Here is a 21,129-nt window from a genome sequence, read left to right on the forward strand (position 1 = left end):
CTAACTGTTATCTTATTCTGTCGACCTAACTGTCATCTTATTCTGTCGTCCTAACAGTCATCTTATTCTGTCGTCCTTACTGTCCTCTTATTATGTTGTCCTTACTGTCATCTTGTTCTGTTGTCCTAACTGTTATCTTATTCTGTTGTCTTTACTGTCGTCATAACTGTCATCTTATTATGTCGTCCTTAATGTCGTCTTTACTGTTTTCTTTACTTGTACCGTCTTGTTCTGTCATCATAATCTTCTTCAGCGCGGTAAAGTTAGTTTCACATTTCATATTTGACTATTCATTAGAATTCATGTATACAGGACTATAGTAAATACCTAGTGGGCAAACTGACTAAATCTAGTTTGCCAATATCTTACCTTAGACAATATACTTCCAACATCTCCCTTACTGTCTGTACAGTAAACAAATATTTTCATGAAAAAAATTAGGCTACTGTATTTTTTTCTTCATATTACAAAGGTTGTAGGTTGTAGAGGACTGACTTATTACAGGCTAAATTTTGCCAATACCAATGGACGTACAGTGCACAAATATATTTAGAAACAAACTGCTGTAATTCACCAAAAAGGCTTTTTCATGTTACAAAGGTAGTATGTACCTAGTTACAAAACTTAATACAGGTAAGAGTTTGCCAATATCTCCCTTACTGTTAAATATCAATTTAAATATTTTATGGAAAAAACCTGTAATTTACCAATAGGTTATTTTATGTTCCAAAGGTTGTAGTATGTTCCTAGATACAAGACTGACATGTGAAATTTTGGCAATACCTCCCATCATATATGTACAGTACACAATTATTTTCATACAAATTACTGTACACAAAGTTATTGTTTTCATGTTATAAAGGTTGTAGTACATTTGCAGTTACAAGACTGACTTATGATTTGTGAAATATTGCTCATATCTCCTTTACTGTACGTACAGTGCACAAATATGTTCAGAAAAAATACTGTAATTCCCCAAAATGTTTTTTTTATGTTACAAAGGCTGTATTATATTGTTAGTGACCAGACTGACTTACTACAGGTGAGATTTTGCCAATACCTCCTTTACTATATGTACAACACAAATATTTTTAGAAAAAATTATAGTAATTTACCAATAGTGTTTTTTTTTCATATTCCAAAGGTTGTAGTACATTCCTAGTTATGAGACTGGTTTACTACAGGTGCGATGTTGCCAATATCTCCTTTACTGTTTGTGTAGTAAATATTTTTAGAATTTTTTTTTTGTAATTTATCAAAAGGGTTATGTTCCAAAGATTGTAGTACACTCTTAATTACAAGACTACGGAGCCCTTTATGGGACATGGTGGTGGGAAAAATTCAGGCTGAGGGGAAAAAATTTGGGGTGGGAGGAAAAAATATTTTTCAAATGTTTTGCGTTCTCTCGCAAAACTTTTGCGTTCCCTTGAGAAACTTTGCGTTCCCTCGCAAAACTTTTGCGTTCTCTCGCAAAACCAGTTGAGTTCTGACAAACTCTTCCTGTGGTTACAGCTCGTATGTTGCCAATGGTGCGGTTCATAGAGTTTTATTTTGAACTTGGACTCAATAAAGTAATACAGTCAGTGCTTAGTTCAAGGCACGGTTTTGGGACATTCTAAAACGCTTAATGTATTAAAACAGTGACATTGGCGGACTAAATTCGATAATAATAAATCCTGATAAAAATTATTAGGCTAACATTAATAACCTTTTTTAATTAATATTACTATTAATAAAGCAGAATATGAACGCATGTTCAGAATATGAACACAACATCCTGAACGTTAAGTCTTTTCTTCCCCACAGAAAACACTTAAGGTAGGCTAATGAAACGTTCATACAGCTGGTATGTTCACAATGGAGTGGCTCATAAAGTTTTTATTTTGAACTTGGACTCAAGTATAAAGAAATACAGTAAGTGGTTAGTTCAAGGCATGGTTTTGGGACTTTCTAAAACGCTTAATGTGGCTTAATGTATTAAAACAGACACTGGAGGACCAAATTCGATAATAATAAATACTAATAAAATGAATAGGCTAATATTAATAACCATATTAATGCAAGTTTGTCCGAACTCAACTGGTTTTGCGAGAGAATGCAAAAGTTTTGCAAGGGAACGCAAAGATATTTGAAAGAGAACACAAAAGTTTTGCGAGGGAACACAAAGTTTCTCAAGGGAACGCAAAAGTTTTGCGAGGGAACGCAAAACATTTGAAAAATATTTTTTCCTCCCAGCCCGAATTTTTCCCACCACCATGTCTCATTCAGGGCTCCATACAAGACTGACTTACTTCAGGTGAGATTTTCCAATATCTCCTTTACTGTATGTACAGTGCACAGATACTTTTAGAAAAAGGTTGTAGTGTCTTCTTATTTACAAGAATGACTTACTACAGGTGAGAGTTTGACAGTATCTCCCTTACTGTATGTACAGTACACAAATAGATTTTTTTTTATAAACTACAGTTATTCACCAAGAAGGTTTTGTCATGTTCCAAAGGCTGTAACTATATTTAGTCAGTTTTGCTCACTAGTAATTAATCAGTAGTTGTTTTTTTGTTTTTGTTTTTTCATGTTCCAAAGGTTGTACTACAGTAATTTTTTATGAAAATAATTGTGTACCGTACATATATGACAGGAAGTATTGGCAAAATCGTACATGTAATAAGTCAGTCTTGTATCTAGGAACATACTACAACCTTTGGAACGTGAAAAAACCTATTGGTAAATTACAGTTCCCTGTCGATACTTCACTCGTACTGTGTCGCTAGACGCTATGGGGAAAACTCCTTTTTCTCCGAGGACTGAAGACTTTTTCAATCACGCAGTGTGACTGCACGGCCATTGGTTCGTGCAGTAATAAAAAACGAACCAATGGCTCGTCAGCGGCACTGCACGAGCCTATGGTGGCAAAGCCCGCCAGAGCCCGCCAAAAGAGGCGGGGTCATCTGGCTATATAAGCAGGCGCTTCGCCATAGGAAAACAGATCAATTCTCCTTCAGCGACGACTTCTTCGCTGATCCAGGACTCCAGACGCTCGCCGTTGAAACGCCTTGCTGCGGATTGGAAGGCTGCCTTTTTTCCTGCTCTTTGCTGATCCAGCCCGCTTCGTCGAGCCGCTTCAGCGATCAAAGCAGACGCCAGCTCGTCCCCTGCTGCCATCCGGCGAGCCTTCAAGAAGCGCAAATTTCTTCTAAAAGAGCAATCGCGGCGTTGTTGCAAATGCCGCGCCATCAGTGCATCTAGTGCAGACTTTCTCTGCACGATGCCGACGGCCACTCAGAGTGTGTTTCCTGCTTGGGTAAATCACACGCAGAAGCCGCTCTGAGCGAGATGGAATGTTCATATTGCATGAACATGAGTCTCATGACTCTGCGCGCTCGGATCGCTTTCTTTTCAGAGAGCGACTCCGCCCCTCGCGCCCTCCCGTTTTCTTCCTCCCAGGGACTTGTGGGGAAAAAACAGTGGGGTAAAGGGCTTAAGCACTCAGCGGCGAGCGAGCTCAAGCCGGCTCAGACCCCGCGTGCCTCGCCCCCGCTATGCAGAGAGGATTCGGAGAGGATCAGCATCCCTCGGTTGGTGCGAGTGATGTGATCTCGTTCGGTGCTGTTGAGGACGAGCTATTAGATGACAGCATGTCTCTAATAGCGTTGAACGCGGAGGATATATCGGGCTCTACCATCGACCCCGCCCCCTCCTCGTCTGCCGAACCCAGTGAAGCAAAGCCAGGGATGGATGCCGAGATCTTCCGCATCATCTCTAAGGCTGTTGACGAGCTGGGTTTGGAGTGGTCTACGCCGGAGGATGGAAAGCAAAGGCTGCTCATCCCTCCAAGCCTTGCAGGATGACTTCCGCCCTCGCCGGACGAACATACTCCTCCGCCGGGCAGGCCGCCTCAACGCTTCACTCCATGGCTGTGATACAGGTCTTTCAAGCCAAACTCCTCCGGACCATGGACGAGTTCGGGCCTGATCCCGCAGTTTTCAAGGAACTGCGCAGTGCCACCGACCTGGCTTTAAGAGCTACCAAAGCTACAGCACAGTCCATTGGGAGCTCAATGGCCAACTTAGTGGTGTTGGAATGCCACTTATGGCTAAACCTCATTGAAATTAAGGAGGCTGACAAGGTCTCCTTCCTCGACGCACCGGTCTCCCCTGTGGGGCTCTTTGGACCTGCCGTCGAGGGCTTTGTAGAGCGATTCACCGCGGCTCAGAAGTCATCCCAGGCTAAGCAACACTTCCTGCCTAAACGGTCTGGCTCTGCAACGGCCGCAAGTCGCCCCAAGACTGCTCCAGCGCAACAGCCAGCTAAACCTGCGCCGTCGCCCGCTCAGCCTACAAAGAAGCCTGAGCCTCGGCAGCGCTCCCGCTCGGCCAAACGCTACCCCTATCCAAAACGTCAGGGACCCCGGCCCAAGCTGACCTTGGACCTTGCGCCTTCGGCATCGTCCTGATCCGATAGGAAAGAAGACGAGGGGGCAAGGTCTCGCAGAGGCTGGACCAACTCCAAAACGCCCTCTGTTATGCCTTCAAGCACCCCGTTCAGTTCTGGGTGCCCTTTCCAAAAGTGCCTCCACATACAGCCGCTGTTATAGCGAGAAAAACAAAAAACAAACATTTTCAAAAAGAGAGCAAATTTCCTCTTCCAATTACCGAGTGTGTCGAGTTCCCACAAGTCAACTCACCACCTGAACTAATCCAACCCCTTGCCACACGGGCCGAGGCCTGGTGGGCCTTCCCCGGAGTGTCACAGTGGGTTCTGGGGATTACAGAAAGAGGTTATACACTTCAATTCGCTCGAAGACCCCCGCGGTACAGCGGCAGGGTCTCCACCATAGTGCGGAGCAGCAACGCTCACGTTCTGCGAGCTGAGGTAGAGAATTTGCTGGCGAAAGGAGCTATAGAAATAGTTCCCCCAGTTCAGAGCAAGTCAGGCTTCTACAGCCGTTACTTCCTCATCCCCAAAAAGGATGGCGGCCTCCGGCCCATCCTCGATCTCAGATGTCTGAACCGCGCCCTCATGAGACGGCCGTTCAGAATGACTACATTGAAACAGATTCTCTCGCAAATTCACCCAGAGGACTGGTTCTTTTCGCTGGATCTGAAAGACGCTTACTTTCACATCCAGATAGCCCCCCATCACAGACGATTCTTGAGATTCGCCTTCGAGGGAGTGACTTATCAATACACGGTCCTGCCCTTTAGGCTGGCTCTAGCTCCCCACACTTTTACGAAGTGCATAGACACGGCTCTCTTCCCTCTGAGACAGATGGGAATCCGTGTCCTGAATTACCTCGACGACTGGCTCATTCTGGCGCAGTCGGAGGCAGAGCTGGTAGCCCACAGGTCCCTCCTCCTCAGTCACTTGGAGAACTTGGGACTCAGGATCAATTTAGCCAAGAGCTCCCTGTCCCCCAGCCAACGAACTTTGTTCCTGGGGAAGGTTTTCGACTCCGCCCGTATGATGGCAAAAGGCTAGCAAAACACTAGATTGCGTTCTGGCCATATGGCAGCTCGCGGCTTCCTTCAAGATTGGAGCCTCCTACCAACTCAAATCGTTTCAAAGGATGCTGGGCCTCATGGTCTCTGCATCGCCAGTTCTTTGGTTGGGCCTTCTCAAGATGAGACCCCTTCAGGCTGAAACCTCTAATTCCGCCTCATGCGTGGCATCATGGACGCATTTGCGTCAGGGTGAACCGGGCCATTTTCAAAAAAATGAAAAGGTTTTCATGAAAAGTTTCTTTTTCAGTTAGGATGACAGAATAAGACGACAATTAGGACGACAGAATAAGACGACAGTAAAGACGACAGAACAAGACGACAGTTAAGACGACAGAATAAGACGACAATTAGAATGACAGTTAGGACAACAGTAAAGACGACAGAATAAGATGACAGTTATGACGATAGAATAAGACAACAGTTAGGACGACAGAATAAGACAACAATTAGGACGACTGAATAAGACGATAATTAGGACGACAGAATAAGATGACAGTTTGGACGACAGAACAAGACGACAGAACAAGATGACAGACTAAGTCTTGTTCTGAGAGACTGTGCTGCACAGCTGACAGATGTGCTTACAGATATCTTCAACACCTCGCTGAGCCAGGCAGTCGTCCCCACATGTCTCAAATCCACAAAAATCATACCGGTACCAAAGAAATCACCTGTGTCCTGTCTAAATGACTACCGTCCCATAGCACTGACTCCAATCATGATGAAGTGCTTTGAGAGGCTAGTCATGCACAACATCAAAACCAGGCTACCCAACACACTCGACCCGCTCCAGTTTGCATACCGCCCAAACCGCTCTACGGACAATGCAATTTCCTCCACCCTCCACCTGGCTCTTACCCACCTAGAAAATAAAGACTCCTATGTTAGAATGCTGTTCATTGACTTCAGCTTGACATTCAACATAATAATCCCACAACAGCTCATAAATAAACTAAACCTGCTGGGCCTTAACAACTCCCTTTGTAGTTGGATCCTGGACTTTATAACCGGCAGACCTCAGTCAGTCCGTGTCGGCCACAACACCTCGAGCACTACCACACTGAGCACAGGTGCCCCACAAGGCTGCATGCTCAGCCCGCTGCTCTTCACACTGCTGACCCACGACTGCACTGCCAAGTTCAACTCCAACCACATCATCAAGTTTGCTGATGACACAACAGTGGTAGGTCTCATCAGCAACAACGATGAAACGTACTACAGAGAGGAAGTGGCGCAGCTGGCTGAATCATGTAGAACTAACAATCTGTCCCTCAATGTGGAGAAGACAAAGGAGGTTGTGATGGACTTCAGGAGAAACTCCGTTTACCACCCCCCACTGACCATCGACAGCTCGACTGTGGAAAGAATCAGCAGCACTAAATTCCTGGGTGTGAACATCACAGAGGATCTCACCTGGACCACTAACACCATGTCACTCTCCAAAAAGGCACAACAGCGCCTACACTTTCTCCGTCGGCTGAAAAGAGCAAGTCTCCCTCCACCCATCCTCACCACATTCTACAGGGGCACAATTGAGAGTGTGCTGACCAGCTGCATCACTGTCTGGTACGGGAACAGCAGTGCTGCTGACCGCAAGACCCTCCAGCGGACAGTGAACACAGCTGCAAAGATCATTGGTGCCCCTCTCCCCTCCATCCTGGACATTTTCCTTACACAATGCTCCAGCAAAACCAACAGCATCGTGAAGGACTCCACCCATCCCTCCCACATTCTCTTCTAGCTTCTACCATCAGGAAGACGGTATTGGAGCATCAGAGACCGCTCCGCCAGAATGCTCAACAGCTTTTTCCCCCAGGCTGTGAGAGCCCTGAACTCAAACCACCCCGCCCCCTCTCTGAAACCCAATGCAAACCCCTACCTCCTGAAACATGGACCACCCCCCACCCCAAACCTTACCACACCAAAGAAAAAACTGTATGGAACTTTTTTGTGCAATTCGAAGTGTGCTACACACAGCTGAGTGGGCCTGTACAAACCACCTGTAGTAACACACTCTCATCTATGTGCACTAGACACTTTACACACACTGCTGCGTGTACACAGTCCCACAAAAGACTCAGCAATATATGTATGTTTACATGCTCATGCACTACAAATCATCCTGCACTGTTCCCCAACCAGCTGCTTGACTCAAAATGTTTCTCTTTGCACATGTACAGTATTTATGTGAAGCATTCATATAGTTTGTATTTTTTATCTTTTTTTTTTTTAGTTTGTATAGGGTAAATATTTATATATAGTATACTTATAGTTAAAATCTGTCAGTAGGTTAGTTGTGTATAGGTGTATAGTGTTTTTTTACTTCATTGTTGTACGTCTGTATTTATGTAGCACCGTGGTCCTGCTGTAACGGTTTGGTTTCTGTTGCCCATATTTGGTTTTCCCAGTCATTAGTTAATTATCGATCATCCTCATCACCTGTGTTTAATCAATTATCTAGTTAGCTCCTTTGTTCTAGTTCCTATATAAGCATTCAGTTTAGTCTTTGTCCCTGTCTCGTCTTAAAGTTATGTTCCTATTGTGGTTATGTTGGGTTATATGTTGGGCAGGGACACCGGCAAGGGATAGTAGTATCGCTTTTTATAAAAAATTTAAATTTATATGTTTATTATTGAAATGTTGTTATATGCATGTGTCAATTTTATTTAATTTCTTTATTTTCTTAATATGTGGGTATATAGTATTTATAGAGTTGTAACTTTTTAGTTTTAGTTACTTTTTCTTATTTGTAAGTCGCTTTGGACAAAAGCGTCTGCTAAATGACAAAAGTAAAAGTAAGTAAAAGTATTTGATATTGGTACGATTGGTCTCCTTTCTGTTATTAAAGTCTATTTACTTTGGATCTGCATTGTCTTCCTGGCCTTCCTTGGATACTCAACCGTAACACCTGCAAGGCACGACATTTCGTTCCACTGTATGTCCCGACATGTGGCGGAATGACAATAAAGCTCAACTTGAACTTGAACTTGAATATAGTAGGCAATTACTGTAGACAAAGACAAATGTATAGCACAAAGCACAAAGCAGTCGATTAATTTTTGGCACAAATGGAATCTCATAAAAACCAGGCTGATTACATAAGAGATGGCGGAGAGAATAGATACGTAGTGTTTTCAGTGAATTATTAATTTAAGTGTGTTTTGCATTAAAACACTTGTTGGAGAGGGAGTAAAATCTTTTTGACCTGCATTCGACCTGTCACTGTTATATGCCCATGGCACTCGACCTGGCACGGCCATATGCGAAACAGAAGATTTATTATTCAGAGCATTTATATATAGCCGTAATGAGTCCTGTGACCGGCTTATACAGCTGTGACGGGTCACAAGGCGAGCGTGTTTAACCGTGAGGAGTCCAGTGGCAGATGCGTATAGTCGCGTTGATTCCGGTGACAGGCGCATATAGCGGTGGCAACTGCCTCTAAACGGTGACAGGTCGAGTTCCATGCGCGTATGGCCGTGCCAGGTCGAGTGGCAGCTGCCGGTGGCACGGAAAGATTTTACTCTTGTTGTTCTGAAGAGCGCGAGAGTGCGTCGCGCAGTGTGAAATACAGACTGAACGTAACATTAATACATCCCACCACTGTATGATATGCAAACTACGTTTTCTCGGCTGGATAACGCAAACCAGCTTCTTTTGATGTTTGAATTTTGATGGTTGAGAATTGCAATCAAGGTAAAGACGATTGCGGTGATGTACAGGAGTCGTAAGCACGTGTAGTCTGATACACTGTGTTTGAGCGCTCTTGACGCACAGATCATATGTTGTATTCATGCACAGACACATTTGTCTTGTGTATGTTGCTGTGTTTAGTCAGTGTGCACACATGTATCAATTATATGAACTTCTTTGGTGTCCTTTTGGAGTCTCCCAAGTGCATTTACATTTTACATTTATGCATTTAGCAGACGCTTTTATCCAAAGCGACTTACATTGCATTCAAGTTACAGTTTTTACATTTTTATCAGCTCTTGCTTTCCCTGGGAATCGAACCCATGAATTTGGCGTTGCTAGCGCCATGCTCTATTATTTGAGCTACAAAAAGTGTCCTTTTGTTTTTTAAATATATCAAAATTTCACGAGTTCACACTTACATATATTTAGCACGAGTAAGGTAATGCGTATTTGGCGTGCTGTCCTAGGGAAGGGCTCTGGGCTCAGGAATGGCCCGAACCCAGAGTACCCCCCCCCCCCCCATAGTGTGGTGAGAACGCTAGTGATGCCTTCTTTGAGTGGAGAAGGGGTGGAGGAGGGATGCTGATTATCCGTCGAGTTAACAGAGGTATGTCTGCTGTATTTATAGCCGGACATTGATTAACAGGAGTGGGAACCTCCTGTGTTAATTAGGCTAAGTATCTGACGCGCTCCTCCCGAACCTTGTTAATAAAACATAATTTATTTTGAAATAAACTTGCAGAAAATACAGTTTTGTGAGAATCGCCCTTCAATCTTTAGGTTTACTTTGCTGGATATAGTAAATAATGACAAAATTAACATATTAAGCGTGATAAATGGTATATGCTTAATTTCATGATAAGTGTGCGATTAATCACGATTAATCACATAAAAAGTGTGCGATTAATCGCGATTAAAAAATGCAATCTATTGACAGCCCTAATTTTAACATATTTCCACTGGACCAAAACCAATAGGCTGTGAAAACTAGACCTACAATATAATACATATAGAACAATCTGTACTTCCATTCCTCACATCTATGATTTCATCAACATCAATTTGCTCGACTCTTGCCTTCTGATGTCTATTTACTTTGAAGATGTTTTTGCTTGGCAACATTACACATTACCTCTCCTTCTCTTTGTGATAGCGTTCTTCTTCCTCTGCAGTCTTCTGTGATATCTCCATCTTCCTCCTGCAAAATATTGCACATTTGAAACAATAAAATTGATAACATATTCAAGCAGATTTAATGCAGATTTGTTTATTATCTGTCACCTTTTCATAAGTGGTTATGATTCATAAGTTAACTAACATCATAAAAGTACGTATAGATACATTATGTAATGTAAAGATGTATTTTAATGATCATGAAAACCATTATAAAGTGGATATTTATTTTAGTTTCAACCACAAGAGAACGGTACCCAATATTTTTATAATAAAAGTTACATTTTAAGAAATCATGAATCAATGTAAAGTAGGTTTAACTGCTTGTGTATGTTTTTTTTTTTACTGACTGGCGCTCTTTCTCCTGCTGTTCTTTGATGATTTTGTTGGTCTCTAATGCCACTCTCTTCTGATGCATTAGCTCTTGTCTTTCAAGCTCACGATGAGATTCAGCTGCCAGCCGCTCCTCATCCGTTATAAACAGCTCTCTTCCCTGAAACATACAGTAGAAAAATCAATACTTTCACAGAAATATGTGGACAATACATCTTCTACAGATCACAGACATGAAGCAAAAAAGCTTATGTTGTGAAACTCCTACATTATTACATCTCTAAAGTGAAAAATTACGAGTTAAAGACAAAGACACCAATAAAAAATGAAGATGTTTACAGTACAATACAAACATTATCTCCTCAATGTATTGCCCTCATATACAGCTGTCAGTTAAAACCGCTTTATACTAAGCAAATGGTTTTATTTTCCATACAGCCACTCAAGGAGTGATACAAGCATTGCAGTGGGTCTTTGAGATGTTCTGATGGCAGAAATATATTAGTGGGCTCTCAGTGAACTTACAGCTCCAGTGAGGACAGTGATGGTTAGACTCCTGCTGCTCTTTAACACTCGCACTGCCTAAAAAAAAAACACATTAGCCGACACGGTTACCAATTTGAATGCAAAGAGGTTCTTAATTAACTGTTTGACATTTTCAGCAAGATCCTGCTCACTTCTTGATGACTGAGGTTGGTGAAATCCACCCCATTGACCTCCACAATCTGGTCACCAACCTACAACCACACAATCACACACATAATAGAGAGTTACTATGCTAAAATCAAACAGTAATGATCTGTTAATGCAGTTCCATCTGGGACATAAATGAAATGACCTGTAAGCCCACTTCAGCTGAGACTGAACCCGGCTTCACATTGCTCACATAGATGCCTGGTTTCTGTGTTGGTCCACTAGATATGCTATAATGGACAGTCAAAATACATATTTAGGAAATCGTTCTTTGTCACAACAATGTTAAACTAACAGAAGTATGATTCAACGTAGGCTTTTGTGAAGACACAAGAAACACAAAAGCATTTCAGTACAAATACAAATGCAGTGTATACTTCATCACATTTTTCATATTTGGGGGCATAATTCCAATAAATAAAGGGTTTTATTAATAGTTTTCAATGAAGTTAATCTGTGTGCTGTAGTGGTGTTTAAGGTTAGAGTAAACCAATCTCTCTCTTACCTGATTCCCATGCCTTTGGTGCCCACCAAACTAAGGAAAACTTTCTTTTCCTTGATTTCTTTCCCTCCAACTGAAGTCAACCCGGCCATACTAGTCTTTTTCTCCTGAGATGAGACAATAAAAACAGGATGAAATAAAAAAAAAAAAAACTTGAGCTGCTTTAAAATAGGATGCTGCAAGAAGGAAAATCTTACCCCTGATTCAGACACAAACTGATCCACAAACTGCCACTTCAGAGGGTCTTCAGAGGAGCTGATTATAGCAAATTTATAATTTAGCAATATCATTATGGAAAGAGAGAACATTAATAAAAGTTTTTCCACATATCAGAGAATACTGTATACTTCAAGTGACTAATAACACTAAATTACCTCTTGGCAGGAATCATTCCCACGTCTGTGAAGAGAGTGTCACAATGGGAATAATTGAAAAACATAGATAAATAATGAATAATTAATATATTTGGCTAACACAATCCCAATAATTAATTCTCTGAAGGAAGACACAGTTTCCAAATGAACTGTTCAACGGTGATTAAATCACTGCAATTAAGAGCTAAATCAATTGATTAAGCCCAGTGGAATTAGAGCCAGTTCATTTTTGCTCTAATTAATAAATTCAGCTCTGCAAATGACAATATGAAACTGAAAAATCTTACGGCGGACTTTCAGAGACACAATCTTCTTGGTCTTAATGAGATTGATGACCTCCTCATGAATGCAGGAGGAGATGGAGTAGCCATTAATACGCACAATCTCATCGCCAACCTTAAGAAAACACAGCAAACCACATTCATATAAAATGTGTAAAATATGTAATTTATCATTTTAATAAAAATGTTGTACATATACATTACATTTAGTCATTTTGCAGATGCTTTTATCCAAAGTGATTTACAATTGGGGGACACATAAAGCGATTCTTCAGAGGCAAACAGATACAGGAAGTGCTCATAATACCAAGTTTCAGGCATTGTTCAAATAAGTACATGCTAGAAAGGAAGGAATAAATAAAGAGAAAGACAATGTTTGTTTGTTTTTTATTTAGGATGAAGTCAAATAGTGTCGAAAGAGATTTTCGCTTGAAAATTGTCAGGGATTCAGCATTTCTGATAGGGGTGGGAAGATCATTCCACCAGCTAGGAACAGTGAACGAAAATGTTCTGGAAAGTGATTTTGTCCCTCTCTGTGATGGTACCACGAGTTGTCGCTCATTAGTGGATCTCAGACTTCTGGAGAGGATGTAGATTCGTAGTAATGAGTGGAAGGGAACTTGATGTGAGCCGCAACCGGTAGCCAGTGCAAGAAGATAAAGATAGGTGTCACATGGGCACTTTTGGACTCATTGAAGACCAGTCCTGCTGCTGCATTATGAATCATTTAGAGGTTTGATTGTGCTTGATGGAAGTCCAGCCAGAAGAGCATTGCAGTAGTCCAGCCTAGAAATGACAAGGGCCTGGACAAGAAGTTGTGCAGCATGCTCCGTTAGGAAGGGCCTGATCTTTCGGATGTTGTGCAATGCAAACCTGCAAGATCGAGCAGTCTTTGCAACGTGGTCTTTGAAGGTCAGCTGGTCATCAAAGATTAACACCAAGATTTCTGACCCAAGTTGATGGGGTGATTGTACAGAACCTAGCTGGATGGTGAAATCATGCTGTAGAGTACTAAAACTACCAGTAACAATTTAATAACAGCCAGAATAGACACATTTTGCACTCGAAACACAAGGGCCGCATTAAAATTCTTTGACTTTATCTGCAGAACAAACATTAATCATAAGGATTACTATTTTGGGGAAGTTGTGGCCTAATGGTTAGAGAGTCAGACTCGTAATCCAAAGGTTGTGGGTTCGAGTCTCGGGCCGGCAGGGATTGTAGGTGGGGGGAGTGAATGTCCAGCGCTCTCTCCACCCTCAATACCACGAGCCCTTGAGCAAGGCACCGAACCCCCAACTGCTCCCCGGACGCCGCAGCATAAATGGCTGCCCACTGCTCCGGGTGTGTGTTCACGGTGTGTGTGTGTTCACTGCTGTGTGTGTGCACTTTGGACGGGTTAAATGCAGAGCACGAAGTCATACTTGGCCGTATGTCACTTCACTTCACTTCACTACAGTAATGGACAAGTAAAGTGTGTTTGGAATCAGAGGACGGGAAGAATTTAGGAAGGCTTATTGCGCCCCCTAGTCGAGAAAAGACGCACTTGTCATGTTTTCAGTGCAGCCCTTGTAAATAACACTCATCTTTTTGAATGTTTAACATTATCTGTTGTCAGATATTTAATTTAAGACAAGATAGTGTGTACTTTGGGTCAACATTTTCAACGTAGCAACAACACAAACGTGGTACATGCGACATTATTTGCTGAAACAGTGAAAGCAATGCATTTTATATACATTTGAGTTATAACAACAACAACAACAACTTACCTGCAGGCCGACATTTCCTGCCTGTCCATCTTTGACTATCTGTGATATGAAGAGGCCACAGCTGAACTCCAGCCCACCTCGAACACTCAAACCCAGACCCTCAGGATGTGTGCGATCCAGACGAACTTCCTTCAACTTCCTGCCAGAGATGGGCACAAATACATCAAAATGTATTTAAAATAGAATACAAAATACTGTGTGGAAAAATTTATTTAAATACAAATACAAAATACTGTGTGGGAAAATGTATTTAAATACAAATACAGTATCTTGTATTTTGAAAATACACAAAATACATTTGAAATTGGCCATCCAGTGAAGTAACACTATTAAGGCCTGTTTACACCAAGAACGATGATTATAAAGGTAACTATATTAGTGTATTCTAAGTATACAGTTGTGTCATCTGTCACTTTAAATGCTCAAGCTCTTTAAAGCAGAAATGATTTAAATGATTTGGTTGTCAATGTTTTTATCATTCATCATTTTATTTTTGCTGTTATGGTTATACAGTGTGTGCAGAATTATTAGGCAAGTTGATATTCTGGTCATATTTTTTTTTCCAAGAACATTTTACCAATTCCAAACCACATCAATCTTAATAACTACTATTGATTTTGTATTTAATCATTTATAAGTGATATATAATTGTCCATGAAGGCTGAAAGTCAAAAACTCCTTATTTCAGGTGTGCAGAATTATTAGGCAGGTTTTATTTTACAGATATAATGTGCCAAAAAAGAGATTGAAAAAAATATTAAATGCTCATGAGAAGGATGCAATACTAATGCAATAATAGAATTAGCAAAGTTAAGGCATGACCATTGGGCAGCGAAATGCTCATTGGGTCAGCACGGTCAGAAAAGACAGGTGGAGAAGAAAAGGCATGTTAACTGCAAAATAATTAGAAGAATTAGGTGAGAAACCAGCAGGAACCATTTAGTGCTAATGCTGTGTTCCCCTTGCTAGTTTTTTTTCCCCCACAAAAGCAAGATCACCATGTGTTAAAGTCATGCACATAGTAATGCAACCATTTCAAGCATTTTGTATGGTTTATACACAGCAAAATAGCATGTATTTAACTGAAAATCCAGAATCATCTACAAGCTAACTGTAAAGATAGCACTGTGAATGATGATATAGTTGTCAACAAATGGGATGCTACATTTTATTCTAAATTAAATATCTTAAATATCTATGATTTTGGCTTTAATAAGATTTTCCCAGGAAACCTGGCGTCCTCCACAATTCCTATTCTTTCCAACAGCAAAGCACGTGAATGCGACATGCTTGTAATCAGGATTTCTGAAATTGGAAATGGGACATTTTGATGGCACATGTAGGCAGTATTAATCCTTATTTCCTTACAGGAATCCAGACAATTTCATTATATGGATTTCATCATACAGCTGTTGCTCACATGCATGAAAGTGGCATGTTTAAGCTAGTTGATACAGGAAACCAGCAGTCTAATAAAGAGGTTTATAGGCAAAAAGTATTTTATGTATTTTGAAAATACAAAAATACTAAGATTAAATGTATTTAAAAACAATATATTTGATTTTTTTTCAAAGGTATTTAAATACCTTTCAGTTTCATTATTTAGTTAACTATAATAACCCAGATGTACATAATAAAATATATTTGTATTATTTTTTCCTCTTTTATCTAAGAAAGACAAAAGATACAATGAGAGGAAACAGAATCCAGTTCACTGTGGCCCTATTAGTGCTGTGCATTAGACACGGTTGAATAGCACTCCTCTCTCTGTGCTCATAACGCTGTTCCTTTGCCACGTCTGACTGAGCATGAGAGAAAACAATGATTCTCTTTGGAGATGAGAGTTGTGCTGTCATTCTACCTCCTCCTCTCATTTCCAATGTCTTCTTTCTCTGTGTCTTTATTGCTCTGCTATTCATGCACAGAAACATTTCCATACTTCTCAGAAGCATCTATTAGCCCCTTTTTAACGCCTCATTATCTTCTATGTTCCTGGTTTCCTCTCTCACCTGGATCTCTTGGGCGTGAGCTGGTCATACTGCACCTGGTGCTTCAGAGGAATCAGGGGTCTGATGGCATCAAACAGCGGAAGGCGTTTGGGCTCATTTATCACCAACTTCAGGTCGCCGACCAGGACAGGAATGTCCATGGATCTATAAGGGCAGAGCAGAGTGATTTAAACAGGACCTGATTGAGCACATGCAAACAGGAGGGCTACATTAAAACAGTACAAACAGTTTGTGGATTAAAATAACTTTTCTTAGACTACACTGATTCAACATACTGTCTTGATACTGAATCTCTGTTATTCAATCATTATTTAATACATTCCATAAAGTTAACTGATCATGACCATAAAACATACGCAATAGTTCATAGAATAAGGTTAGGTTTAATGGTGAAGTGTCTAAATTCTGTACCACCAAACAGACCGTTGCCAAACAGGTAAAATAAAATAATATAATTTGGGAATTTTTAAAAATGTGTAAAACATTCACAGCCTCATTCCTATTACTGTATCATGAAAGTTAATACATCATGATACAAATTTAAAAATGATTTATTTAAATCTTAAAAATCTTTGTAAAATAGAGCATTTTATGGTGTATTACTGTAATGAAAAATAGCGATGTACTGACACATAAATTTTGGTTGATATTTATAGCAAGTTTTTTTTTTGTTATAGGATTTTACATGCTTCAGGAAAAATCTGGCTTTTCCTTTTGTAGCCTGGCATAGAAAGTTGGACAATACACACAATCACAAAAACACACATAAAATAAAAAGCATCGATGGCATGTCTACTTATTATATACAGTACATGGGATTTTGTAAGATTACCTTATATAAATTATTAAAAAATAGTCTGATATGTTGCTTGTTGTGGAAAATGACACTTTATACCCACATAAAGTCAGCTTATGAATTTGGAGGCAGTTGCTCTATGAATCATTGATATTTCACTCCTGACTCAGGTATCAGAGACAAAGGGACGCGAGAGAATGGCTGCCCTTGAATGCAGGGAGGACAGTGGAAATGATCTGATCCATTGGATTAAGCCTCTTATTCCAGTCCAGCGGAGCAATGACCTGTTGATCTACACGTAAGATCACAAATAAAGAGCCGAGGGAATGCATTCCGCATTTCCTATTCTTATACTTAGACACTGAATACTTTTGTCCTTTTGAATGTGCCATGCAGTTTTCATTTGATCAACAGATTAGCAGAACCACTGATGGAAACTTACATTATTTATCAGCCTATAAAACTCCAGTGCTCAACACTCAACTGCTGCTGAGACCTTTGGACACCATTTATATTCTTAGCACATTTTAAAATATTCCTTTTAATGAAGAAGTGTGCAATATCTGCGATCTGTGATAAAAAAAAAAAATAGATTTGGACATTTTCTGGTTGCTAGGTTGTTCTAGTGGTTTCAAGGTAGTGTGTTTAAATTGCTAACCCTAATATAATATGAGCAATATTAATAAAAATGGCTAACCATTTGCCATTTTGCATTTTGTTTGGCCTATGCAGTTGATAATAATAATAATAATAATAATAATAATAATTGATATATATATATATATATATATATATATATAAACAACAGTAATAACAACTAATATTATTATTATTATTATTAATTTATTTTAGATAACAACAAAACAAACACACAAATAATTATTACTTATACTTATTAGAGTGTACTTACTGGTGGTACATGCGGAGAACATCATACAGATAGTCCTTCTCTGCTTCATTATCAATCAACAGCTCCACCTGAACAACATAAACACACAAACCTCTGATCAGGTCATCAATAACAATCAGAAAAACAATTATATGCCCATCTTTTACCTGATGGTGGCTAATCTGCTGTAGAAATGTTTTGAGGAAGCGTTTTGGCCAGTCAATGATGTAACACATCTCTCTCTCACTGAGTGAGAGACTAAGACAGAAGGTCAGGAGAAGGTGGAGTGAGGAGGAGAGGCTGAGACAGAGAGAGAGGAGGTGGAGGAACCATTGTGTGTCTGTAAGTCAAGAGTCTCTCAGATTGGTTGGGTCTGCTGTTGTTTTTATAATAGGTCAGGGGGATCTTTTCCTGTATTGTGAGTATCATTAGTTCAGATCTGCTCCACTGGACCTGTTAATGTTCCTGAGCTCAGATAAAGACGTTTATCATGCTAGCAGTGTCAACTTACAGTACATAAGAGAGTCGGTGCATTGTTATCATAAGAATGTTAACGAAGTTAATGTAATGTGAGGTTAGCATGCTAAACTGAAAAGCCAAGCTTTTTGATTTCTAAATAAATAAATCAAATAAATAAATAGACTGAACAAACAAACAAACAAAATGGTTGGTTGCATAAACAAACAAAAACGAACAAACTAACAAATCGAATTGACTGAATGAACAGACACAAATTAATGCATGAACAAAGCAAACAAATAAAATGGCTTGAAAACAAACAAACAAACAATCAAATAAATAAATTGAATGGACTGAATGATTAAGCAAACAAACAGATGGATGAACAAAACAAACAAATAAAATGACCTAAAAACAAACAAACAAAGACGTAAATAAAATGGGCATTATGCATGAAAGAAAGAAAGAAAGAAAGAAAGAAAGAAAGAAAGAAAGAAAGAAAGAAAGAAAGAAAGAAAGAAAGAAAGAAAGAAAGAAAGAAAGAAAGAAAGAAGCATGCTTGGATAAATGGATTAACATATTTTACAACTAAATAACAAGAACAACATTTAATTATTCAAATACATTAAACAGGTAAAATATTAATGCAGAGGAATTTATGCAAATCAAATAAAGTTTGTGTTTTTATTAATGTTTTATTTTTGTATTTTAATTTTGTGTTAGCAATAATTACCTAAGAGAGACGAATGAACAGAAAGGTCGACAGCAATGTATTTGTCACAGACGGGGAACTAAAATTAAATGCAAAGCTTTCTCATTTATAGTGTGGGACAGCTAATAAAACAGGCTGAACAATAAATGCTGCAATCATTTCCGCCTAACCACACATCTCTGCCACTTCAGCTAATGCTGTGAAAAACTGTCCGTTGTGCACCACACAACAGATGGTACAATTCTACAGCTACACACAGGGCTCACATTGGTGTCTTACAATAAGCATGAGCATATAAATAGGTATCAGAATTAAATAATTCAGTGTAGTTTAAAAATGTAATCAAACATCTAACTACTACAAAGTTGTATCTTAACATTTAGGAGATAAAAATGTAATCAAGACCTGTTGTACAACAATTTATAGCACACACAGTAGCCTACACCTCAGCCAATTAGAACGCGTACATTATGTGACGTCACACATAGCCTACCTTTCTACAGGTAAATTACACTTTTGTGTGAACCTTTGGCTTAAATAAAGCAATAAAATTAGGCTAAATATGGCATTACGTCGAAATTATTAAGCTATACTACTAACATGTTAACTGTAATGATAAAAACGTCTAAAACACCACAGAGCTGAAAACTGACATATGATGCTAGGTGTGCAAAACAAACTTAACTGATCAAATAACGACGGTTTCTATGAACACAGAAAAACGTTTCGTGTCGAAAGCTGTGCGAATATTAATTTTACTTACTTTAGTAGTATTTTATAGGATGCGCGCTCCTTCGCCATTCCTGGGCAGCGAGAGCAAAATAACTAGACTAATAATAACTAATAATGCAAACGAAACAATTGACAGTTTAAATCAGACAGGAGCAGTTTCAAAGCCCACCTTATGGCGAAATTCCCTCGCCACTTTTCGCTCCATGATGAACGCCGGGTGTTTTCCGGGTGTGTGCGGACGGTGGAGTATCAGCTCCGGTTATAGTCGAGTCCTGCTGCTGTAATATCGCAGCTAGCTTTATTATTACACGTGCTGACATGGATGGTGGCAATGCAGAGTGCTCTCTAACACCAAACCTTTTCATTTTTCATCTTTGGGACCTGAAGCCAAAGACGATGTTTGGACGCCATTGCATAACAATAAATTGAAACACATTTATAAAATAATAATATAAAATAGTGTAGTAGAAGTAGTAGTAATAATAATAACAATAATAATAATATTTCTGTCTGTCTGTCTGTCTATCTATCTATCTATCTATCTATCTATCTATCTATCTATCTATCTATCTATCTATCTATCTATCTATCTATCTATCTATCTATCTATCTATCTATCTATCCATCCGTCTGTCTAATATAAAAGTTTTCTTTATAGTTAATTTGTTATAGTTTTCATTATTGTGACTATATAGTTCCTTTAAAGAAAGAAAAAAAAACTTTATAAAACTTTAAAATCTACCATTTAAAATGTGCATGAACTGTTATGGGTAGACAAAACAGGACAGCAACTGCTTACATTTCCTCTGTGTTTTTAATAACACAGTATGTTTTTGTACTGTAATTCCCAATATTTTACCCTGTGTGTGTTCTACAGCCCTGTTTCGAGGGTCTTTGTAATTATCATTATTTATCACCATGACAAAACATTAGACCTAAGACCACACACGTCCACAGAATAATGTCTGTGCTCGTATGTGTCCTGAGGTTAGGGCTGGCATATTCTTTTGTGTGTGTGTGTGTGGGAGACAGTGTATGTCGGTGTGTACATGTGTGTCCGTGTGTGTGCGATGTGCTGATTTTCAGGGGAAGCAGTCAGGTTGGCCCCTGCTGGTTCAGCTGTTGGCAGTGTGGTGCTCTTGGGGGGTTTGAGCCCCTGCACTGACCCAAAGGCTTACAGAGAGGGATTACAGCCTGTAATACTATC

At 39.7% G+C, this 21,129-nt stretch overlaps 1 protein-coding gene across 1 annotated transcript in view; it reads right to left on the reverse strand.

Moving 5' to 3' along the window:
* The window catches only part of LOC306866661 (harmonin-like), a 30,395-nt gene extending 10,196 nt beyond the window's left edge, over positions 1–20,199 (reverse strand). The window contains exons 1-13 of the mRNA XM_079411940.1: positions 20,092–20,199; positions 18,041–18,108; positions 16,335–16,478; positions 14,326–14,464; positions 12,560–12,668; positions 12,273–12,297; positions 12,096–12,153; positions 11,902–12,005; positions 11,542–11,626; positions 11,381–11,440; positions 11,229–11,285; positions 10,721–10,863; positions 10,330–10,395 (exon numbers count right to left, since the gene is read on the reverse strand). Coding sequence (XP_079268066.1) covers positions 10,330–10,395; positions 10,721–10,863; positions 11,229–11,285; positions 11,381–11,440; positions 11,542–11,626; positions 11,902–12,005; positions 12,096–12,153; positions 12,273–12,297; positions 12,560–12,668; positions 14,326–14,464; positions 16,335–16,478; positions 18,041–18,108; positions 20,092–20,127 — 1,094 coding nt within the window. The 5' untranslated portion in view covers positions 20,128–20,199. The remainder of the gene's footprint in view (positions 1–10,329; positions 10,396–10,720; positions 10,864–11,228; positions 11,286–11,380; positions 11,441–11,541; positions 11,627–11,901; positions 12,006–12,095; positions 12,154–12,272; positions 12,298–12,559; positions 12,669–14,325; positions 14,465–16,334; positions 16,479–18,040; positions 18,109–20,091) is intronic.
* Between the last annotated feature and the right edge of the window lie 930 nt (positions 20,200–21,129).

Source organism: Barbus barbus (genome assembly GCF_936440315.1).
Source record: "Barbus barbus genome assembly, chromosome: 48".
NCBI classification, from domain to species: domain Eukaryota; kingdom Metazoa; phylum Chordata; class Actinopteri; order Cypriniformes; family Cyprinidae; genus Barbus; species Barbus barbus.